This window comes from Amblyomma mixtum, chromosome 8 (genome assembly GCF_055824585.1).
Source record: "Amblyomma mixtum isolate Tamu chromosome 8, ASM5582458v1, whole genome shotgun sequence".
NCBI lineage: Eukaryota > Metazoa > Arthropoda > Arachnida > Ixodida > Ixodidae > Amblyomma > Amblyomma mixtum.
This window is the reverse complement of record NC_143019.1, coordinates 8,328,482-8,353,537: the sequence shown is the minus strand read 5'-3', so window position 1 is coordinate 8,353,537 and position 25,056 is coordinate 8,328,482. Positions and strand designations below refer to the sequence as shown.

Below are 25,056 nucleotides of genomic sequence, written 5' to 3'. Positions count from 1 at the left end.
CACAATTGTGGTGGTCGTATTATGCCATGTCACTACTTCAAGATATGATGTGGTGTGCGTTTTAATGTAAACCCTGACCTAGCTACTTCGCTTGCCACAACTTGTTCCTAGCATAGTGGAAGCTACGTGTGCCAGGCAATGGCTTTGACAAGTGTACTTTATCACGCGCTCACGAGCGAACCAGGAGCTATTACCTTGCAGTGTTGTGTTGTGGGACAGAGTATGCCGCTTACGACATCCGTGTACAGCAAGGCTGCATTGAGCTAAAACCCCCGTGTGTATATATGTGTGTGCTTGAGAGAGAGAGGGCATTAACTCATTAACTATCACGTCGTACCCTTAAGGTGGAGTGTAGGGCGCAGTATGGCGGAAACAGCCTTCACGAAGTTAAAACGCAGATCAGTAGGGGTGTGGCGTCGCCATTGCAGCAGTTAAATAGAGCTCTGCAGAGGTAGGAGTGCCAGCCGCGTGGCATCGTGTTGCATCATGCCACAGCGCGCAGCAATTGTGTTCACAAAGTGTGCGAGTGGGCTTATGTCTTCTCAAATGTAAGCAGTCTTAAATATCTGTGCCAACTTCTTTTATTTGGTCTGGATCGCTTTGCAGGCCTTCATTTTCAAACTTCCAGATGCTGAAACCAAATAAAAAGAAAAACAGGCTGCTTGTTAGAAGTAGAAGTGATTGTCTTGAGTTAGCTGGGAGTACTTTGGAACAGTGAATTTAAAAAAAGAGAGATGTTTATATTATACAAAAATGAGGTGTCTTAGGAACAAGTTGTAGTTTTGCTTTTCATTTCTCATGATGTTGTTGGGGTATGGTGCACATTTATGTTCTACTAAAATTAGTGAAGTGACAACAAACTGTTCTGCATCCCATCGTTCTTGTGAGCGTGTGCAAAACACAGTGGCTTCTTTTGCAGACACAAGTGAGGATGACACAGACAACGATCACGAGTCACCCAAGAAGTCTCAAAGTTTTCGTCCTGCACAAGGTATACGTGTTGCTTTTGCATGCTGTCTTTAATCGTGCATGGTAAGGTAGGTAGCGAGCTACCCATTATCTCCTTAAACAGTAAAAAGTGATCAGAAACGTGTTGTTAATACCTGTGCAGGCTTCAGATTAATTTATGCGTGAAACAGCTTTTATTCCTGAGGCAGAGATAGCCTCAGGAACACTTCAGAATATGGGGAAGAAAACAGAACTTAAATTGCACTTTAGCACTGATAGCTTTTTGTATTGATCACCCTCCCAATGTGTTCACCACAAAGTTGTTAGAATTGCCACACTGGGATAGAAGATTTATATATGGCTGATATTAGAATTTCCTTCAGTCTCTTCCCATTTTTACCCCCTTTTTTTTTAACGCCATTATTGATTGCGCAGCTCAGGGCCAAAAGACACTTGCTGGACGATAGGTCACCTGTGCTTCAGTTTCTTGTGCACCACTTGTGGCCTGGAAAGTGGATCAAGAGCAATCCAGGGCTGACATCTTCGTGCTAGCACTGTTTAGAATGGGTTTCCAGTCAATTAACGGTGCCTTTCTCTGTACCCTCGTATAGCGAGACTTTCTGCTGTCTTGGCACTGGACAAACACCCCTTGCGTTATCCTCATGAAACATGGAAAGCCTCTGCAAACTATGTGGAGACGTGTTCACAGTAAACCACATATTCCAAGTATAAAACTTGAGAAACTAGGATAAAAACATTTCGTAATATTTTACCGCGAGCACATTTTTTTTCCACTCCAACTCGCTCGTAGGAGAAAATGCAATTGTAAATTTGTCGCAAGTTGTTCCGCTTCTAAAAGGAGGGAATATGTTAAATTGATTGAAACTTTTTGAAAGCATGTAGTCCTTAAGTACAGTAGACGGGTATTTCTTTGTAAGTAATTGGTGCATGGTGGTTTTAGTCAATTAGGTACCATGAAACCAAACACAACAGCATCATGCTAACTTTAGCCATGTTTAGGCACCTATGCTGACTGTGTACAGTTATCAACTTCTCAGATAAAAAATAACTTAGTGAAAGAAGTGAATGGGTCTGTTAATAAAAATTTTAAAAAATATGGAAAAGATGAGACCAAGCAGTGCCTGTCACATCTTTTCCTTCTCCCTGTCTATCTCGTTCCAGTCAGTCATGCTGTTTTTGATTTGCTGTGGGGTCTGTGAAGAGGTCCAGCTATTTTGTTTCATTTTACTACTATGGTGGCCTAGTTGATTGAGTATCCGCCGCGCATACACGGGATCAAAGGGATTCAACCCCCAGCACCCACCGCAGTGGCTCAGTGGTTACGGCGCTCGGCTGCTGACCCGAAAGACGCGGGTTCGGTCCCGGCCGCGGTGGCTGAATTTCGATGGAGGCGAAATTCTAGAGGCCCGTGTGCTGTGCGATATCAGTGCACGTTAAAGAACCCCAGGTGGTTGAAATTTCTGGATCCCTTCACTACTGCGTCCCCCATAGCCTGGGTCGCTTTGGGATGTTAAACCCCCATAAACCAATAAACGAATCAATCCCCAGTGCCGCCGGGTACCAAGCAGTGATGCAAAAAGCACTAGCTTTCCCGGTAAACATTTTGTCGCCCGTTTCCCGCAGCTCCCAGGAAGCCGGGCTTCTCCATGCCGAAGCTGTGCGGAGACGATGAAGAAGAGGAAGATGGGAGCAACACGGACGACTGGGAAGTGGCAAGTGGTAACGATGATACGGGTAAGCCGCAGTGCACAGTCTCGCGGAGAAGACCTGTATAGTTGCTGGGGAGATTTGGCTCACATACCAGGGTTTTGGAAGAGGCTCTCATTGAACAGTAGTCATTACAACTGCTTTTTAACAATTCTAATCTGAGTGGTTTGTATTAGCTGTTAGTTTGAGCAAATTACTACATAGTTTGTTAATAATTTCAACAGCGCATGCTACACAAGGACACAAGACGAGGAAACACACACACGAGCGCTGAACTGCAACTTTATTTGACAAAGGCGCCAACCTCTACATATATACCCTCAAGGAACCTCCCACTAGGCTAAAACTAAAATCACAGTACATGTCAAGCCACAAGCGAGAAAAAATGTTCAAGAGTTAAGCATACAGTATACAGGTGACCAAGACTGCAAAAAAGAATAAATATTACAAGAAGCAGCGAGAAGAAATTATTTCACTTGCCCTTTTTTTCTGCGTAACAAACAGTGGGCAGAAATCGTTTTTAAAAAGTGGTAAAAGCACAAATCGCGGTAACGAAGCATGAAGATGACCGAAGCGAAACATCTGAACTGCATGAGAGCCAACAACTAACACGGCTAAACAAAAAGTGGTGACAAATGAGTTGTAAAAGTGCTAACACAAAGACTAAAAGAGATAAAACAGAGGTACAAAAAAAGGGCAATTGAAATAATTTCTTCTCGCTGCTTCTTGTAATCTTTCTTCTTTTTTGCGGTCTTGGTCACCTGTCTACAGTATGCTTAACTCTTGAACATTTTTTCTTGCTTGTGGCTTGACACGTGCTGTGATTTTAGCTTTACCCTAGTGGGTGGTTCCTTGAGGGTATATATGTAGAGATTGGCGCCTTTCTCAAATAAAGTTGCAGTTCAGCGCTCGTGTGTGTGTTTCCTTGTCTTGTGTCCTTGTGTAGCATGCGCTGTTAAAATTGTTATGAATGACCAACTGGCCCGTGAGCTCACCCTGTGCTAGTTTGTTGCTTGAGAGCAGCCAGTTATGCTAGCGCTCTGTCCCCGGTTCAACCCCATTAAAGGGGGACGAGGGTCTTAAAACTAACTTTTTTATTTATGGCTAGAATCTCATGAAATTTTGCACACAGGTGCATTTTTCTCTTCTGATCCAAATATTAACCATAATTGAGCTGGTGGTCTTAAATCTTACAAGGCCTAGAATGTAATTAGGCAATTTTTTAGCAGCTGTAATAAACTTTCTCATTGCATTTTGTGCTATTAATTACATGAATTGGTAGCCAGAGAGTTGCCATACTCGGTGACATTCTTCGTTTTTCTCTAAAGGCATGTCATCCTGATATACTATGTCGAGAGTAAAAGGTCGCAGTATTTGACTCTGCGACTCGTTGAGCTAATTGTAAATTACTTTTTTTACGTGACCTAACCAAAAATGTAAGAATGCCGTCGGGTATCGGAATTCTCTGGCCACAATTCATGCCATTAAAAGCAACAGAATGCAGTGAGAAAGTTTATTAAAGCTGCGTAAGAAATTACCTAATTACACTCTAGTCATTAAGATAACTTTTGATCTAAGACCGCCAGCTTAATTATGGTTACATTTTTGAAATCAGAAAAGAAACACGCACCTGTGTGCAATATTTCAAGAGATTCTAGCCACAAATAAAAAGGTTAGTTTTAAGACCCTCGTCCCTCCTTAAACTGCATTGCCACTGTTGTCACTTGCAGAACATGGCATATGAGTACAGGGTTGGATAGGGTGGACATGTCACATTGCTTTTCTGTTCGTGTAAATGTAGTTCGATTTGAAGAGCGCATGTGAGAAAAACCGTCTGATATATAAAGAAAAAAGGTTGTTCTTAACGCCTGCTTTGTGCTCTATAGGTGCGCTTTTATTCACGATACAGAGTCAGTAGTTTAGGAGGCAGCTAACGAAGTGCATTTGACTACTCGCTTAAGGTATTCCTGCACTTTCTTTTCCATTTGGTCTGCAGGCCTACCTACTCATTATGCAGGCCTACCTACTCATTATTCAGGCCTACCTACTCATTATGCAGGCCTACCTACTCATTATGCAGGCCTACCTAATCATTATGCAGGCCTGCTTGTCCTCTGAGGTAACTTTTGAAGGGACACTAAAGTGAGCTTTGATTATGGTAATTTTAGTTAAGAATGGTGGATGTTTATATGTGTGCAAATGCAGCATTGCAAATAGTAACCACATATCCCGCTTAATTAAATTACCACACTGCATTTCTCAAGTTGAATTGGTACTTGCTCATTGTGAAATTAATGGAAGAGGGCTTTAAGAAAGCAATTAAGGAGTCTTAATCACTTATGTTTGGTGAATAATCTATGTTAGCGGGTATATATGCCAAATTTAAAGATAGAATTTGTGCTGATCTTCCACATTTATACATTTTCCTGGCTTGCCGCAGTTCCATTCTTGGTAATAGGGACACACACACATACACACTGTGTGCACTGCTTACGTGCTCAGTTTTGTGAGGTTGTGATGGAGGTGTGTGTAGGTTGTTAAGCAGCTGATGAATATGTGATGTGAACAGTCATTTTCACTGAAGAGATTAATTTCGGCCGTTGAAAGTTTCTGAAGTTGGAAAAGAAAATGGAAATAATGTAGAACACATGCACTGGCAAAGGACGAACCCACAGTCTCATTTAATTGGTAGAGAAGCTCTGCTGAGTTTGGATGTTTGTAAGAATCAAAAGTTGTTTGGTTAATGGAGAGAATATGCTGCAGTTGAGTATGATATTCACATTCTCTGTGCACGCATGGTATATATTTTTTTTAATTTGTGCACACGATATCTACTGTCACTTCTTGGGCATCTCTTCTTTGGAGTCCAGGTTTCTGTTGAAATGTACACAAACTTCTATCGAAAGTTTTTTCATGGATAGGCTCAAGCTGTGGGAAGAAGCGCTTATTTTAAAGAGAGCATACACTGCTTGTGGGAGCAGGACAGCTGAAAAATGTATAGCTGCCTTTCTACCAAAACATTTTTGTAGTAATGACAGCATGCTGTTTAGATCATGTTTAATGAATGCAGTTGGCGTCTTAGGAAACAGCATAGCTTTGAAATACAGCTTTTGTGTGGCCTTGCAATTAGAAGGAATAGGCAATTTTCTAATGTCTTTCTTATTCAAGCCTGCTGTGCAACCAGCCAACTGCTTCAAACATACTTTGGGCATTATGCGGTATGAAGTTAGCACACAAAGTGCTTAATATTTGTAGCACTACAACCTTTAAAGCTGCTTTGTATTCCTGGTAATGGAGCGTTTAGCGGTCTAAGCGCCTTGTTGTAGTAACCTTAAGCATGGTCGTCATCCTGCATAAACAGTAACTTAATGTACAGAGGGCAAAACGCATGCCTAGAACAACCAAACCATGTGTTCCGGAGCTCCCAAAGCCGCTGCGACCAAGAAAGCAAAATTGACGATGAAATTCTATGCGTTTTACAGCACATGTTTACATCCAGACCATTTTTAACCAAATCTTATGGATAGTTATCGCGTGTTACGCCCGAAACACGCTCAGAGCGTGTTCTAGACATGCGTTTTGCCCTCTGTACATATGAAGGTTGAAGTAAAAAACACTTCTTCCCCATTGTTTTTGTTTTTTTTATTTGAGAGCCGTGCCACAAGGGGTTATGTTCTTCAGTGATCACTTTCTGCAGTGCTTCCACTTTCACATAAAATGCCTGACAAACTTCCTTGCTGCGGTGGATGCATTTGCGTACGTTCCTGCATTTTATTCTACCTCATTCTGTCAAAAGCAACACACCTTATTCATTTAATGGCACAGTTATCTGTGCATCACATTGGCAGCAGTTGTAAGAAGAGTACTAGGCCTAGTTACATAAACGTATTCGTAGTCGACAGAAAGATGGCTGTTTGGCTGTATTTTGAGAAACCTACATGACACCAGGATGTCTTTCACTCCACATCTTCTCGGCACTCAACAGCTAGTGTTGCATTGAATCAGTGCGCATGAGATATGCATCCACCAATCTCTTCAGCCATGTCTGATCTCACGGGGGTTCTGCGTGATAGCTGCCCATCTCCAAAAGCAGGTTGCAACAAGTGATCACTTTGGAATGTGGCCCCTGTGCCCAAAATAGTATTGATCCTGTTCCGAGGTCACAGTGTGGACTTTGTGCATGCGTGCGTGTGCGTACGTGTGTATGGCCACAGGTAAAGTGAAAAAGGCTCCGTCCAGCAGTGAAGACGAGGATGCTGAGAGCGTGAACAGCGATGACAGTGGCGGTGGCAAGAAAAACACGTGGAGGGGTAAGGATGGTGTATGGCGGTGGCCCGAACAGCGTGCTGTGAGTGGCGCTGATGTTTGTGTGTGTGTGTGCGTTTTTGTGTTTGGTGCTTCGACCTGGGATCTCCGTCTGTGCTGCTGCTGTCGGTGTTGAGGTTGCATCTGCGTTTGTGTCGCCGTGTCTCCTGCGTTTGTCCTCGCCATCTGCTTTCACTCACCACCCCCCACGTGTGTTGCGTTTTTCACTCATACTGCGTGAAATGTTGTTTGTTGTCACGTTTGTTGGCTTACGCTGGATTTATTAACCTTGGTGGTGGCGGTGGTTGGGAGTCTGGTCTGTCAGCTGCTTTTGGAGTGCGTTTTTAATGTGCAGCCGGCTGCAAAAGTTCATGGGACAGATTGTTGTCACATGACAAAAATGAATTTCATAGTGCCCTTGGTGCACATGTCCTGTACTCTGTGAGCTGTATTCAGTGGTTGCGGAGACTAGTGCAGTTTTCACTGATCAGTACCAAGCGTTTTTTGAAGTTGCTTTCCCAGGCGTGCATGCGTGTCCTGTGAGCTTTTGCTGTCCACTTTGCATTGAGTTAATCTTAATGTTATACCCCAGTGTTTGTCTGTTTTTGTATTGTCGGAAAAAGATGTGACTGGTAGTCTAGAAGTAGCTGGTGGTCACCAACGGTCACATGACTGTGTCTGTGACCATTACTGGTTGTGATAGCCCTGCATCTTTGTTGGTAGACACAGCTGTTCAGTTTGTCTCTAGGGTGTATTGCAGGGATGCATATGCATATGTTGCAGATCATGAGTAACTTGTCTTTTGTAGCATATGTGAATGGCTGTAGTGAGAGAGATGGGAGGAGTTTCAGAAGTTAATGATATCAGTCTGGCTACTACAGGGATATTATAGTGAGTTAGCAACCTTAGAAATATTCTTTTTCTTTGCGGAAAAGCTCGGTCCGTTGAAAAATATAGGAAGTGTAAGATGGGTACTGGGATGGTTAGGTATGGGGCGCTGGCGGTAGACACAGAGACACAGGCCTCGTAGACACAGAGGTCGAGCACCACGAGCACACACACGAAGCGATGGCAATGCCGCTCAACACAACGGTCAGAAGTTCGTCGTCGTCTTCGCCTGAACAGGAACAACTTCGTCGTTACAGAAGTATAACTTCGTTGTCTTGTATGTGCCCAGCAGCAAGCAAGAAAAAAAAAGTGGAAACAGAAACGTTTGTTACTTTCTACAGTACCTGCGCCTTTTCATAACAGATAGCGCTGCAAGTCCAGTTTGATACTTTCTTTTCATTCAACCTAGGTATTTGAACGCTATAGCACTAAAGTCTTGAGTCTGTGTCTGAGATCTAAGGGAGCTCTTAGCTTTTCCGTTGAAGTGTTCGTCGATCCCGATGTAGTTATTAAAATGTGCATCTTTTGTCAGGTTCAGAGGTACTTATTATTTCCTTTGCTCACAGCTAGAATATTTTTCTTTTTCTAGCAAGATTAAATATTCAACAACACAAAAAGTATTCTTAAAAGAGGGGCTTTTATCACCCAGTGCACTTGGGAGCTTAGAATGGATTTTTTTTTATAGACCTGAAATCTGAATGAAAAAAACATCGTCTTAGAGCGTATTCCGGGTAGACTCAACTGCTTTCATGAAAGAGTTGATCCCCTGTGATAAGTGCTTCATGAATTTTTGATTTTTCTATGTTATGAATGTCAAGCCAAGCTGTTGGTTCTTGAGTGACAAGCTTTTTTACATCTTTTGCAGGAAAGTACAAGTCGCCTGACGTGGCGAACAACAGAAAACGGAAAAGTGGCATGCATGACAGTCCCAAAGGTGAGAATCGCTTGCACTCCTCATCCTGTGTGTGTGCTCTGAACATAAAGTGGAAGGGCTTGTACAGCAGTTGAGTGGTGTTAACTCATTTTTGCATTAGAAGTGGTTAGATGCACTGGTTCACAAATGTTCAGGAGTAGATGTAATGAAAAATAAGCAGACTTTACGGGGGAATTCAGGGTTACATCTCTGAAGCAATTGTAACTGTAAAGAAGAATGATTTGAGTGGTTGAGTTGACTGGTTGAGTTGAGTGGTGTCTTGTCCTCTAAAATAAGACAGTACTTTAGCTTTGAGACTACTGTGTTCTTTTAGGTTGATTTGAAATTGTTTCCATTTAGTACCACTGCTACCATTTAGAGACAGTGTTGAAGTGAGGCTGTGAGAAGAACTTGTACATTGTTATTATAGTGACAGAGCTTTGCAAAGCATTGCAAGATTTCTGACCCAGTTGATTGATTGACATTCTTGTCTTGCACAAGGCCCAATGGTTTTCTGCATAATTGGGTTTACCTCCAAGGGGGAGTTATGCTGCGGAATTCATTGCTGATATATGGATGGGTTTATTGTCATAGTAGGTTTGGGATCTTGGTCGTTAATACTTTTCTTTGAATGCATGCAAGCTAAGTGTAGAACAGAACGTATATTGTATTGGTTTTTGACATGAATATTTCTTCCTTCACTTAATACAGCTCTGGTATTTAAGTATCTGAACGCTACCTGTTAGATTGAAGGCAACACATGACTTCAGTGATACTTCGGCAGAATCCGACAAATTTATTCCAAGTGTGAAAAAGGTGTTTAATGGCAGTGTGTCGTCACTGTTGAAGCTTCTTTAAAACTCCATTTATATCTTCGGCCTTTCAGCCACAGACCTTTTCTTGTGATCACTTACATGTCCTCTGCAAGAGTGAGCAAAATTATTCACTTGTACTGGCGCTGTTCTTGTGCGCTGTTCCAGCTAAGTTCCAGAGGTTCTCCCACGACTCATCAAAAGAAGACGACGATGATGTTGAAAGTGGTTCGGGCATTTCCGTGGGGGGTAAGTCTGGAACAGTCATTTTAAACTTGGAAGTTTAGAACCTCAAGAAACGTGCCAGGGCTTGGAAATGTAACTGAGTAACACTTGTTGGGGGGCTAGTTGGTGCATGTTTCCAGAAAGGGGTTGTAGTGCCGAAACAGACAACACACAGAAAGCGCCTGTCCCGTCTAGCTTTCTGTGTGTTGTCCGCTTCGGCGCTACAGCTCTTTTCTGGAATTGGAAGTACTTGTTTTATCCAAAGATATTGCTCGCTTGTGCATTAAAAGAGTACGTTTTTACGGTATATCCTCTTGCTTTGGTTATGCAGGTTTAGGAGTATTAGACATAATTAATGACCGACCAGTGACCGACCAGTTAGAGAGACAGCGGTATAATTTATGTGTATCACACACCTTTCTGTAGTTATGAGCCATACTGATTGGCCTGCATTTTGATGCTGTTTTTATGGCCTGTAGTGAACATTGCTTGCTTTTAATGGCATCTTGCCACTTGTTAATTGTTGCTTTTAACTTGTGGTGGTGGTAAAATTGCTTTTAACTTGTGGTGGTGGTAAAATAGACAGGGTGTATTCTGGCCAGATTGGTGCCACGTTGTCAGTTTATTAGAGAGCACAGCTGAAGCTATCACACAAAATGCTAGTTAGATGAGCAATTGTTGGATTGTCTATTGTATTTTGGGGCCTATTGGAACATATGCCAGATATCAGGACACTGCAGATACTATCTTTTGTTGTATTCCATTAAGCACAGTACCACCTAAGCAACCAGTTCTAGTTACACTTGCTCAGTCTATATTTGGCCTCAAGAGAAGCATTTCTGGGTGCATCAGGTGATCTTTAGCAGGTTTTTGTTTTTATATGATGTCAGCGCAAAAAAGAAAGAAAGGACGGGGACAGATATCACTTAAAATGAATACTTCTGTACACCGACCCAACTTTCCTTTCTTTTGCTTTAGCAGCTATAGCAGCATTGTTCTCATGGACGGCTCCAGTGTAGAAACACTTATGAAATGCAGAAAAGCAGCAACTTGACTTGTGTTGAAAGCATCTAAATGATCATTTCATCGTTTGATCTGTGATGTCTAAATGTCTGCAGTTTACTAGATTGATGCCTGTGGTAAGCATGCTGACCACGCTTGTGGCCTGTGGAGAAAATGTCGCATTGTGGAGAAAATTCCTTCCTATTCGCAACATTGTCTTCCATCTGTGAAGTTGCATGCTGCCTGGATCGTCCAATCGTGTTCAGTATGCCCGAACACTCACGCGGTGTTGCTCATATTGAGCACGATAGTACATGGCAGTAAGGAAGAGCCAGTCGGAACACCTTTGCACTTGTTCATGAAATACATGCCTCCAGGCCGGTGTTTTTGCCACTGTTGCTGTCTTCTCTTTGGGACGCTGCTGTAAAACCTCATTAATTCAAACATCAAGGTAGTCGGAAAGAAGTGTCCCAATTATCTGAATGTCGAATTATCCAATGTGTCCCCAAAAACTGCCAGAAGCCATTCGCGTGGAAATTAAATTTCTTTTGTGAGAACCTGGGCAACGGTCTCCTCCTTTTAAGATTAAAACTGCGTGACAGCGGCGATTTTTCCGCAGTTCCCTCAAATGTTTATAACTCGTGCACGCTATCGGGAGTGTCGGAAGCGGAGCTGTTCTGTAATGGTAAGGGCCTCCGCGGCTTCTTTTTGTGTGCAATGCGGCACCACTGGAGCTCCTTCGAAGTGAATGACGCTAAACACCGGTGACATGGCTGACCACATGCTTTTATTGATGAAGGACGTACAGGTGGACATGTGATATGAAATTTCAACTCTCACAAAAAAAAAAACTGTTAACTTTTTTCCCTGCCTAATGAACCCTTCCCCCAAGTTGATGTCAACTTTGCTGAAAAATGAGTGGGTTTGTTACTCAAGTAAATATGGAATTTTTAACCATATACACTACACGTTTTACCTACGCACACTACTGTGTAGTTTTATACGGTCTTGTAGTAATGAGTCTGTTAATTTAATGGCACTTTCTCCTTTGTTGCCATCTTTTGAATAAGCGTGCGGGATCTGTATCTCCAACCTAACATCAACTTCACTTTTTGAAACGCCATTATCTTTCTGACTATTTTTTTTGTTTCAGGACACTACAGCAATGTTTCAAAGAAGCTCATGGTAAGCTCAGTTTTTGTTGGACTAACCAGTGACAGTTACATTTCTTAGTTAGCTGTTGTCTACCATAGCACACCACTGAAACTATTGTGCACATATCATTTGCACCTCTGGTTCTTTTATGATAAAAAAAAAGAGAGTTTGTGCTTTTTAGGTTTTGTGCCAAGTTTTGACACGAATGGCACCCTGGGCTTGCTGTGGGAAAAGACGTGCTGCATTTAAATTAAATTCATATATGCTTCTAGATTGGTTGCGTTCTCCAGATGGATGATATCTTTTCTTTATGAAAAGCACTGCAGTCTCATACTTTTGGCTGTATGTGCACCATGCTATCGTTGCAGTGATACTGGTCTCTTCTTTTAGCCAAAGATTAAATTAGTGCACTTGGGGGCAGACATGTCTAAGACAAATATATAGGAGACATTATGCCTTAATCTTGATGTTTGTTTTTTTGTTCTTTTTTTTCATTCTGACTTGTTCAGCTTGCATAGTCAGCAAGTGTTCACTTGCCTTATTTTGGGAAATTTTGCACTAAGGAAGAAACTTTGTCCCTAGCTGGAAGAGACTGCACCTCTTCATTCGGTGATAGCCTTTATAGAAACCTACAGCTATAGTAGGATACAGCTTAAAAAAACAGCAGTTGCTAACACTGGGCCACGGTCTGTGGCGTCCTGTATTACTCCGCTGGCCAGTCACAGCTGTAAATGAAATAAGCTTTTTAATGTTTGACTATATCAAACAATCCAAGTATCAGTGTTCTAGAGCTCATAATTTTTTTTCTTGTGATAAGCTTCTTGTTTAGGCTATAAGACACGTTTCAGCAGCGGACTACTTTTTCGTCGTGGAGGAATTCTGTGCGCAGAGGCTGAATGTGGGCAGAGCTTCACTGCAGACTTCGGTTGTATCCGACGATAGTGTGTTCGTCTCTGGCTTTTAGGCAAGCATGGGCTACAAGGCTGGCACCGGACTGGGCAAGGACAACCAGGGAATCCGGGACATCATCCCCACATCCAAGCAGAGGGGCCGTCGAGGTCTGGGTCTCTCCATGGAGGGGCTCGAGCCCAGCACCGACGTCACCTGGGACTTTGAAGAGGAAGAGGTGAGAAGCAGCGCCCTTTGACCCCCCCCTCCTTTGATCTTGTGCTTGCAGTGTTATGAGCCATCACTGCAGTTCTCTTCATAAGGTCATCAAAGCTGAAGTTGAAACTTTTTTCTTGAAAACCTCCTTGTGCATGCCAGATAGTTTCTAGTTGTAACAGCTTCAATAGAGTAAAATGTTATTGAGATGAACATGGTCAAACAAGACAGCGTCTGTAGAACATGTGAGGTTCTTTTAGGGTTTATGGTGTACATATATATTCTCGTATATGCTCAGAATACTTTTGTATTGTTAATACTTTTGTTAATGTCCAGTGGGCAATTTTTTTCTATGGGTGGAGGTCCTAAAACCTATATAAATGCTGAATATGTTTAGAAAGCATTAGTGCCATGCCACGGAAACGGCCACTTTTGTATTCTGAAGCAGCGCGACATTTTCTTTTTTTTTTTTTTGCCCTTTTTTAATTTTGGCTTCTGTTGCAAAAAACTTGGTGCATATTACCACCGGTGTTTCCATTATATGGCAACCTTGCAGTGACTGTTTTCAGCTACAGCCACCACAGTAATGCTTTGTTCTTTGTTTCTTTGTAGCAAGTCTTCGTTAATCACTGGTTCCCACCATTTAGTAGCCTTGCTTGTGGGCGTTCCTTCATCAGGGTTCTCAAAGTGTGGTCTCAACAGTGGCGTCACGCTCTCCGCGCAGGTTGACGTGAAGGAACCGTTGGAATGGATTCCCGAGTGCGAGGAGGAACCACCCAGCATCAAGGGCCTCCGGGAGTGGGTGACGGAGGGAAAGGTGAGATTGGTGCCGAGGAGATCAAACCTGTAATGTGGGCGTCAAAGTCATTCAGGAGTTCTTGGCATGTTCCTAAGCCCTTTTACTTTGTGGGGCCTCTTTTCTTTTTCCTTTTCTTCTGTGTGTGTCTGGCAAAAAGTAGGGGTGTAGGCTAACTCCGTCTGCTGCGGTCCAGCATATAAATTGAACAGTAACTGCAGTGCTTCTTTGTAGGTTTGGTTTGGTTTATGGGGTTTAACGTCCCAAAGCGACTAAGGCTATTGAGAGACGCCGTAGTGGAGGGCTCCAGAAATTTCGACCACCTGGGGTTCTTTAACGTGCACTGACATCGCACAGCACACGGGCCTCTAGAATTTCTCCTCCAAAGAAATTCCAGCCGCCGCGGCCGGGATCGAACCCGCGTCTTTTGGGTCAGCAGCCGAGCACCGTAACCACTGAGCCACCGCGGCGGCCTTCTTTGTAGGAGCAGAGCACAGAGATTGACAAGCATATATTGTGTGCGGGGTAGTGTGTTTCCGATTTGAGATCCTGAAGTGGCATATAGGCTGTGAAGAGCGACTTAGTGGAGGGCTCTGGAATAATTTCGACCACCTGGGGGTTCTGTTAACCTGTGCTGACATCTCGGAGCACACGGGCGTTACTCATTTTGCCTCGATCGAGACGTGGGCACCTCAGCCAGGGTAAGCAAATGATGCTAGTGCTCTTACAAACGATGGTCTAATTAGGGGCTCTGGGAAAACTCGCTTTACTCAGGCTTGCAGTTTATTTGAATTGTGGCTTGGTCCCATTCAGCATTAAGCATATCAAAGTGGCCTAGTGCGCTGATGTAAAGTAGAAAGGAAATGCATTAAAGTCACTTTAAATTTCTTTAACTGAAACTTTGCATAGTCCAAACAAATTACCGTGAAAGTGCACAAAAGTGGGGTAGAAATAAGACACATTAAATTCACAATAAAAATTTGAACTCTGCGTGGTCTAAGCAAACTTTTCGGTCCCCTTTGAGGATGTGTTATTAAAAGTTGGCTGTATCTCCAATCCTGTTCCCCATAGCTGCTCCATCACCTTCATTGGTACTTCATGAGCCCCTTACTACTGGCAGTGATTTTCCATGCCAAATCTGAAAAATTCCCTTAGTTAGACCCAAAAATTCCTACATCAGGCCCTTTTTTCCCTGCATCAACTTGAAAACGCCATCAGTTTGGGAAAAGTCAGGCAATTTCACCTCCTGAAATTCCCTGAAACTGAAAAAATTTCCTTTTTGCCAAATCTTGTGTTCAAATTCCCTGAGAAAGGAAAAATTCCCCGAATCGAACACCACAGCTACCACTGAAGGTGACGGTGCATTTGATGATTGATAACTGTTAGTTTATTTGCTATTGCATCGAACCATGCATCTTGAAACAATTTTGTGACATCTTTTCTCACACAAAGGACGCAATGGCTTTTTTGTTTTTTCAGGTTTGAAGTTCTTCAGCTACGCTTGTTTCATTGAATGACCTTAGGAAAGTTTAAAGCAGCACTTTCAGTGCATTTTTATTGGTAATTGGCATGATGTAAATATATGCAACTTTAAAATGCATTGCGAAGGGAAGCTCATCACACGCACGCACGCACGCACATACATACATACGTACATACATGCATACATACATACATACATACATACATACATACATACATACATACATACATATAAACGCGTGTAAAGGCCGCACTCGTGTATGGGCCACACCCCGTTTTCCCGAAGAAAATGTTACAAAAAAAATAAATCCGTGTAAGGGCCGCACCCAAACTTTCCACGACCCAGATGGGAATAGCCTTCTAAATGCAGGTGCCCTGGCCTCCACGATCAGCTCCGGCTGCGAGCAATAGTGGGCTTGATTGCGGAGGCCACGCACATGCCCAGGAGCCTCCAAGTGCCGTCCATGGATGGTGCCCGAGGTCGCAGTCATCATCACCATAGTCAATTTTTTTCTCCGCCGCGACCTCCCGCTATCCACATCGGCATCAGTATCGTCACCTCCAGCCTTTTGTTATTTTTGTGGCATGTTAGCATAATCGCCGTAGTTGTGGTGGTTGTGGCTTTCGCGTGCTGCCACTGAGCATTGCAGTCTTAGCATGATGGCCAAGCACCTTAAGCTACATGGTTGGGAGTTAGCTCTCGGACACAGCAAGCATGCGGTGGGCAGGAAATTCGACGTGTGTGTGTGGGGGGGGGGGGGGGGGGGGGGGGTGCCTCCGATGATGGTGCAACCAGAAAGATGCTTTGAGAAACACGAGCTGCAAAAAGCGCGTTTTCCGAGGCAAGTCGTGCGAGTTTCCCGAACTGAAAGAAGAGCTGCTCTGCTATGTGATGGAAGTGCGGAACAATGGCTACGCGTTGACAGCGGACATGCTGCACGACTTCTTGTGGGATGAGCGCGCAACAGAGCACAGTGACGATTGAACGCAGAATAAATGCCGCTCATTCCCTGATTGGTGTGTTTCTACTTAAGAAAAAAATTTTTTTGCACATTGCATGCATGGGCCGCACCCCAAAAATTGGCCCTCGAATCTGGAAAAAAAAAGTGTGGCCCGTACACGCGTTTGTGACTCACACACACACACACACCGCCGCCGCGGTGGCTCAGTGGTTATGGTGGTCGGCTGCTAGCCTGAAAGACGCGGGTTCGATCCCGGCCGCGGCGGTTGAATTTCTTTGGAGGAGAAATTCTAGAGGCCCGTGTACTGTGCGATGTCAGTGCACGTTAAAGAACCCCAGGTGGTTGAAATTTCCGGAGCCCTCCACTACGGCATCTCTCATAGCCTTAGTCGCTTTGGGACGTTAAATCCCATAAACCAAACCTAAACCAAACCCCACACACATGCGCATGCACGCACACACACGCGCACACACACGCACACACACACACATTGCTGCCCAGCATGCTCACAAAGTGTAAATTTGGGCAGCTGGAGTCAAAAATGTTTATTTCAGAAAGGAGCTTCATCCTCAGCTGCTCAAATTTCAAGCCACCTCCTCAGCACATTGCTTGCTTTCTGTCTTGCAGAAAAAGCTGACCATAGATGATGAGACCTGTTTCTGTGATGAGGATGTGCTCAGAGAGGTCCTCGACTGCAAGGCAAGTGGCACTCCGTTTTCCTTTTTAGTTGAAGCATCTCAGGTCTGTAGGCTCCGCTTCCTCCTTAATTTAACCTTGCATCTTGTCTTTTCTTCGTCGTCTTGTCTTTCAGAGTGTGTTTGACAGGCTAGAACCAGAGGAGATGCGGAGGGCAAGAACACGGTCAAACCCTTTCGAGACCATTCGAGGTGGAATCTTCCTGAACAGGTAATTCTGTCTTTCTGTGCAGTTCATCACAATGCAGTTGAACCTGGGTGTAACCAAACTCTGCGTAGCTAATTTCGCAGTATTACGAAGCTTCTGAAACCCCCAAAGCCCTCCCCATATTTAAGCGCGTGTATTTGGGAACTCCAAATTACAAAGGTGTTGTGGCAGTGGACCATGATATAACGAACTCACTTGGCTAGCTCAGCTGTGCTACATTACCTGAAATTGGGCCGGTTCATGACAAAGTTGCAAGACTATAAAATGTGTACTGCCATAAGAGGAATGTCTGGGATCACAAGAAGCAAACGCAGTCACAACATAAGCGGCTTCCCAGGGTAACAGTGGCCAGGCAGACTGAAAGAGGGGACGTACAGGAAGAGGCGGGTGCCTCTGACTCTCCCCCTTTTCTCACTCTCTCTCTACACAGCACGTAATGGCATTGTGCATGCTGCAGCAGCAGAGATTATAGGGACTTTTGGAATAGGCTGACCCTATCAGTTAGAGGTATAGGGGAATAGGAGGGCACCAGTGCGAATGCGCAGGACAATAACTGGAGGGGTGTTATTCCCCACTATTCCCCTTGCCCTTAACCCTTTGAAGGTTTTTGCCGTATATGTACGGCGGCGGTTTTCTGTTCCGCAAGGTCTTTGCCGTACGGGTACGGTTTCGATCTTCCGTTTCAAATTTTGCGCCAAAAGAACAATGCGTGCTCACTGGGGGGTGCTGCCACCTCTTAGGACTTACAAGAAGTGTTTGAATTTTGTGCTGCCTTCTTACGGAGATAAGCAGAACTTATGTCTAGCTTTAGCGCGGCGGCACAGACTGCGGCAACACCCCTTTTGTAGTTTTGGTTTCGCCGCGTGATCGCAACGGAGTCGCGCGAAATTTGAGTTTTCTTTTTGTCAGTACTATCTTGCAGGGGCTGCCGAAGTTGATTTCTATCTTTATTGGCGCTGCTCTTAGCTTGCTTATCACCGTTGCTCGCGAGGTATTCTCGCCCTCTGTGGCAATGCGCCTATGCGGTTTCGATTCCGCTGCGGGATCGCAACGGAGTCGCGCGAAACGTGTTTTCTCTTTGTGGGCACTGTTTTGCAGAGGTGGCGAAAGTTGATTTCTATCTTTATTGGTGCTGCTCTTAGCTTGCTTATCACCGTTGCTATTCTATTCTATTGAACATTTTCCAGTTGTGAGTGATGCTGTCACCAAAGTACTGTTCCTAATTTTTTTTTACTATTTATTCTCGATTATATACATTTTGTAGATTCAAGATCCGCAATAAAGTAATTTGACCACCTGGGAAAGTTTTCTTCAAAATAATTCGACCCTCAAAGGGTAAACCAATAGGGTCACCCTACTCTAAATGTCTCGAACGGTTGCTGCTGCTGCAGTTGCCGTATCAGCGCGTTTGAAAAGTGTTGCTCAGCGTTTATAAGGCGGTTGACTGTGAACAACTGCAAGGTGATTCCACTGACTACATTGCGTCTCATCTTGACCGCAGTGGCTCAGTGGTTATGGTGCTTGGCTGCTGACCCGAAAGACGTGGGTGCGATCTCGGCCGTGGTGGTCACATTTCAGGGAGGTGGAATGCTAGAGGCGCATGCGATGTCAGCACATGTTAAAGAACCCCAGGGGGTTGAAATTATCCGGAGCCCTCCACTGTGATGTCCCTCATAGCCTGAGCCACTAGAGTCTCTTTTGCCGCCGCGGTGGCTCAGCGGTTATGGTGCTCGGCTGCTGACCCAAAAGACGCGGGTTCGATCCCGGCCGCAGCGGCTAGAATTTCTTTGGAGGAGAAATTCTGGAGGCCCGTGTACTGTGCGATGTCAGTGCACGTTAAAGAACCCCAGGTGGTCGAAATTTCCGGAGCCCTCCACTACAGCATCTCTCATAGCCTTAGTCGCTTTGGGACTTTAAACCCCATAAACCAAACCAAACCAAACCAAATTTCTTTGGGGATGTTAAACCCTATAAACCATAAACCTTTATTTCCATTCTGCAGTGTCCTTTCATGTCTTCATGCAACAAGTACACGCAGTAAAAACGTGCATGTAACGAAAAATCGCGGCATTTTTTCAGCTTCATTATATCCAGGTTTAACACTATGAAAAAAAAAAAAAGTTAAGTTGAACACTGAAGTGCAAGAAGCAGTCTCATTTGCATATGATGGAGCTTGCTGACTAATGAGCTGCTTTTTGATGTGTCGCACTCAGCGAATTTAAGACTGAAGCAGCAGTTTCTAGAAGTACAGAAAAGCAAAATGAATGCCTTCTTTCTCGCATGCTCTGGAGGGAGCTTACATGACGTGTGCTTTGCTCTGCAGGGCGGCCATGAAGATGGCGAACATGGATGCCGCCTTTGACTTCATGTTCACTTCTCCCAAGGACGAAAATGGGGTGAGTGCCATGCCATGGTTTTGCCTTCTATTGATAACGAAGGTTTTTCGCTGTTAACCAGCCTATTTGATCCACTAATGTCGGCTGCTTTTTTTTTTTTTTCGGTTTGCCAGCTGTCAAATCAATAGATAGTCTTAATAGTCTGTCAATCGATAGCTGTCAATCGATAGTCTTCCTCAAGGCAGTGTCTTGGGACCCCTGTTATTTTTAATCTATGTGAATGACCTAGTGGATATTGTTGAAAAGGATGTAGAGGTGAGGCTGTTTGCCGATGATTGTATAATTTTTAAAGAGGTAGTAAGTGATTCTGACCACTTGTCACTTCAAAAAACTGTACTAGCAATTGCAGACTGGTGTGAGCGCTGGGGCATGGATATTAACCCAAACAAAACCGTATTATTAAGAATCACAAGAAAAAAAGCGTCCAGATTTCACAGTTATATACTTCACAATCATCCCATTTTAGAAGTAGAAAGCTATAAGTACCTCTGAGTAACCCTCACGAACAAACTTACTTGGTCCACTCATATAGCTGACATCTGCTCATCAGCAGTAAAGAAATTATGGTTTATTAAAAGGAAACTCAGAAACTCTCCCGTGAGTACCAGAATCACTGCATACAAGGCTTGTGTTAGGTCCCGACTTGAATATGCGGCAGCAGTGTGGGACCCGCATAACAAGAAAGACATTGCTCAACTGGAGCGTGTTCAGCGAAAAGCAGTTCGTTTTATTTATGGGAAATATAGAAGGATAGACTCTCCAACTGCATTAATTCGAAAGAGTAATTTGCAGTTCTTGGCAATAAGAAGAAAAGTTACCCGTCTAGTACTGCTTCATAATTACATGTCCGGAAATCTGAAGGCAGATCTTCCTGATTGTGTGAAGCTGGCGAGCACTAGGAGAACACGTCATGTACATGAGCAATCATTAGCACCAATTTTCGCACGAACTAGTGGGTTTAAGAACAGTTTTTTTCCGAACACTGTCGCGGAGTGGAATGGTCTTCCTTCGGGTCTATGTAAGTCTAGGAATTTTGAGAAGGGGCTAAAGAACTTATTGTATGGCTCCTAGTACCTTGTTTGATGACTCTGGATTTGTGTCCTGTTTACTGACTCGCGGTGTTGTAGCTGATGCTCTTTTAGAAATTTTTTTTAGTTGTATGCCACTCCTGCTTGGGCCAACTCTGGCTTGCAGTATACTGAAATAAAAATAGAAAGCATCTTTTTCGACTTCAGTGACCCATCTTTTCAAACCTTGTTTGGAGCCTTTGTTGAAATGTCCTGTGTCTTTAGATTTACTACGTGTGTTTGTACGCAGACTAGGCGTGTGCAAATGTTCGATAATTTTGAATATTCGGTCAAATGCGTGGTGCGCACACACCGTAACCGGCGCAGTGGCATGTGTCAATAGAGACATTGTGTAGTGCGTTCCGCTTCGGCGTGCTGATTGGTTTCGACGGGGCAGGCGTGCAAACAGCCGACTGGTGCTTGGTGCCTTGTGGCATCCTCAGGGTGATCTGCACATTTACATTTGCACCACGGGACAGCAGATCATGCTGTGCTAAGTCTCTCTACTCAGCGAGTGCGGAGTTCCCTTGACTTCCGCAGGACGAGTCCGAGCTGACTGCAGCTGCCGCAGCCATTCTTCTCCGTGCAAAATCCGATAAACAAGCGCGATGAAGGGGAGCTAGTGCGAGACACATGAAAATGGGTGCCCTTTTCCGACGCCTCACCATGGGATGGTGCTGGGCACACGGCGTATATACCTGGCAGGTGTCACGGAGTCACCGTCTAAAAGCAACAACTGCGCAGTGACGTCACAATTAGGAGCAGCAGTTGGAGGTCCCTCTTGTAGGTCTCACACTCCACAAATACCATTGGCATCACATGTAGGTTGGCTGCCCCAGTTTCCAGTATAGCCATTTTTGAAGAAACTCAACAGCTTCAATGAGTGTGACAAAGCTTCAAAGCATTCTCTCTTTTTTTTCATGTAGTGGTCTTGTCTGTTCAAAAAATACATGATCTCGAAAATGTTTATCGGGCCAATTAGACATTTTTGTGTTCCAGAAGTATATGAAATATTCGATTCGAAATTATTCAAAGAAAATTGCTGTTCACTTCGAACTAAAAAACCGCTATTTGCACATACCAGTGCAGACACTTATGATGCTGTGACTGTGAAAAAAATAAAAAAATAACAATCTTGTCCAAAATAACAGCATCTCTGTGCTGCCTCAAAGTAGCACCTGTTTCTCTCACTAAAAAGTGCATGAAATGTGCATCTTGCTGTATTGATCGCATATGGGGCAGTAACATGGGGGCTAATGTAGAGGTTTGAAATTGAGGACTGGAGGGAGCTATTGAAAGGAAGGTGATCGGTTCAACGTTAGGAGACAGCATGAGAGCAGAGTGGGTCAGGGAACAAATGTGAGTCAATGACATTCTAGTCAAAGTCAAGAGGAATGAATGGGCTTGGGCAGGGCATGTAATGCGAAGACAAGGTAACCAGTGATCGTTAAGGGTAGTGGAATATAGATTCCAAGAGTGGGCGAGCATAGCAGGTTGCGGCAAGAAGTTACGTGCGTGGATGAGATCAAGAACTCTGCGGGGATAGAGTGGCCGCAGCTGACACACAACAGGGTTAATTGGTAAGATATGGGAGAGGCCTTTGTCTTACAATGGGCTTAATTGAGCTGCTGATGATGATGATGAGCACCCGCATTTTTTTTAAGAGCGTTAGCTCTTACTCATCACGTTTGGAGATTTCGTGGGGTCTGCTACCACCCTGAGATCACAGCGCCATCTGTGGCAGCAACTAGAAAACAGCGCATCTCGCACTGGGACTTGTAGCTAACGCTCGTTACTTCGTCTTCCAGACAGTGGTGGCCTTTTTTGTATTTATGCATTTGCATTGCTTAAGTGGTTCATTTGTGCTGTTTGCACTGCAGGACTCTGTGTTGGGCCCTGAAGACCTGTTGTACTTTGCCGACATCTGTGCGGGGCCTGGCGGCTTCTCGGAGTATGTGCTGTGGCGCAAGGGCTGGCAGGCCAAGGGCTTCGGTTTCACCCTGAAGGGTGCAAACGATTTCAAACTGGAGGACTTCTTTGCGGGGTCTCCCGACACGTTTGAACCCTACTATGGTGAGCAGCTCTTCTTAAGACATTCGTCTGTGCATTTGTAAGTGAGCAAAAACTGTTTCAAAGATGGAGGCGAACTATAAGTGTCGCAGCGCACATTTGTTGCAAATTTGCTCATAATTTGGAACCAGCTGGAGCTTTTTATTGTAGTCCTCCAGTCTCTTGGTTGTTTATTCTTGGCTGGCTTTTCTAAGTATTTCTTGTTTTATGTTTTATCTTATTGAAGGAAGTATACTGTTAAAAGTGCTTGAACAAAGCACACTTAAAGCAGGCACGATCACGCGATGCACGTTTTGTCCCTTGTTCCCCAACCTCTTTGTGATGCTTTGCTGTCCACTTATCACAGGGTATGTACTCACCTGATTTACCAGCAGAAAAAACTAATTAAGAAGTTGGAAATCAGCAAAAAAAAACATACAGTTGGCTTCTGTTGGTTTCTGCCTGGTTTCCTTCCTGTTGTGGTTGAATTGTGTCTTTGGCTGCTGTTTTCTTTTGTTTTTAACCAAGGGGTATGGCAGCATATTTCTTTTGCTAACCCCTTTTTTAGAACTTTATCCTATTACTTCCCTTATATGGCTCTGTAAACTTGCTCCTTGTTACAAGAAGAGATTGTGTTCCTTCTTTGTGGTAGCCTCTAGGCTTTTATTATGTATACTTGTTTTCTTTGTGTTTTTTTTGCAAGCTGATTTAGACCAACTTGTTATGCACTTGACTCCCTTTCTGTTTGAGCCAAGCTATGGCTGACATTGCCGAGAGATAATGGTCCACTAGAGGAGCTTGATTGCATTCCTGTGTTTTGTAGAATCAAAAAGCTGTACAGACGAAAGTAATTGCATAGCTGCTGGCTAGCTACTATCGAACGCATTTTCAGGAGCAAAGTGACGAAGCAAGGCTGAGTGAGGCATTGGGTTAAGGAAGCCCCTTTGTACAGTTGAGAACAAAAGTCTCTGGACCGCATGATCCACAAATGAAGTTGATAGGTCTATAATTAGCTGTCAGTTGGAGACCACACTTGTGCAGATGAAAGTCAAAATCCTCTAGTTTCACCTCCGCGATTGTGGTCTCCTGCCGGCAGCTAATAATAGAGCCGTCAGCTTTTTGGTTGCGGATTGCGCGGTCCAAAGACTTTTGTCCCAGACTGTACATTCTTTTCTTGCCTTGTGATTTAACATCAGCACTTGACATGGGAAGTTATTTTTATCATCTTATCAGATGAAATAGCTTGCCAAAATTGTTGCAATTTTGAAAAGTATTGGCTCCAAGGACTGGAGTTGGATGCCTAATGCCGTTTGTCGCAAGAAAGTGAAGGCCTTCAGCCCACTTAGATCGTAACAGTGATGGTCTTCAAAGCTTTGCAACGAAAACATGTGGCATTTAAAAATGTTTACAGGCTGTGTGTGAAGAAATGCGTGTGGAAATTTTTCGCTGTAATTTTGAAACTGACTGTCGCACAAGTAATAAAGTAGCACCGACTTTTTTTCCTGTTTTTCTTTGTCATATCTCTAGTCACCTTTTTTCAGTCCTTTGCCGCTCACACTGCAACAGTTAATGTTCATCATTACTGACACGTTCAATCCTGACTTTTACTAAATTGCTGTGAAATTGAAGACTGCCTGAAAGAAATATGCCTTCTTCAGCTCCTCATGCCAAAGCACTTCAAGCTGCTCATTGTGTGCTGAGAAAGGTCTTCGCCACCAATGACGACTGAGTGTACGTCATGTGCCATATGCAGGTGTCGGTGAGCTCGCCGGTGACGGAGACATTTTCGTCCCCGAGAATATTCGAGCTTTCTCCAGGTTCGTCAAGGCCAGCACAGACAACCAGGGGGTCCACTTCGTCATGGCCGATGGCGTAAGAGAGCTTTGCTGCCCGTTTAACTTCAGTTACATTGTGCATGCTGTTCTAGCCTGGGGGTGTCAGGCTTAGTTTTTAACTCCTGATGTAGTTCTAAAATGGAGGAATGAATTTTAATGATACATGGTACCCCTTTAACATGGCTGTCCCTTTAAGATGAGTATCGCCTCTCTATCCTGGCCATTTCCATTGAATCGTGCAGCTGTGTAGCGTTTTGTTCCTACGTGCATCAGTTACGTGCATCAATTTTAAAGTCGGCTGCTTTTGTTGTATCACTTCAGAGGATCTGTCTATGGTCGCTAGTCCTACCATTCAACACATGTTTGATAGTATAGGCATCCATGATACTTTTTTATTGATACTTCATTGATTTATTGATACTTCTGGCTTCGAGATTTCAAATACCAAGCATTCAGATGGAATAGAATATCGAATACTTTACTACA

The 25,056-nt window shown here is 43.9% G+C and overlaps 1 protein-coding gene across 2 annotated transcripts in view; it reads left to right on the top strand.

Moving 5' to 3' along the window:
- Positions 1-25,056, top strand: part of Cmtr1 (Cap methyltransferase 1) — a 57,029-nt gene that overhangs the window by 1,991 nt on the left and 29,982 nt on the right. The window contains exons 2-14 of one of the 2 annotated variants that reach the window (XM_089556427.1): positions 920-991; positions 2,593-2,703; positions 6,891-6,986; positions 8,735-8,803; positions 9,763-9,843; positions 11,975-12,006; positions 12,941-13,102; positions 13,805-13,897; positions 16,948-17,019; positions 17,132-17,226; positions 19,547-19,619; positions 22,567-22,759; positions 24,489-24,607. In XM_089556427.1, the coding sequence (XP_089412553.1) occupies positions 920-991; positions 2,593-2,703; positions 6,891-6,986; positions 8,735-8,803; positions 9,763-9,843; positions 11,975-12,006; positions 12,941-13,102; positions 13,805-13,897; positions 16,948-17,019; positions 17,132-17,226; positions 19,547-19,619; positions 22,567-22,759; positions 24,489-24,607 (1,268 nt within the window). The remainder of the gene's footprint in view (positions 1-919; positions 992-2,592; positions 2,704-6,890; positions 6,987-8,734; positions 8,804-9,762; positions 9,844-11,974; positions 12,007-12,940; positions 13,103-13,804; positions 13,898-16,947; positions 17,020-17,131; positions 17,227-19,546; positions 19,620-22,566; positions 22,760-24,488; positions 24,608-25,056) is intronic. The other variant, XM_089556428.1, reaches the window with a different exon arrangement.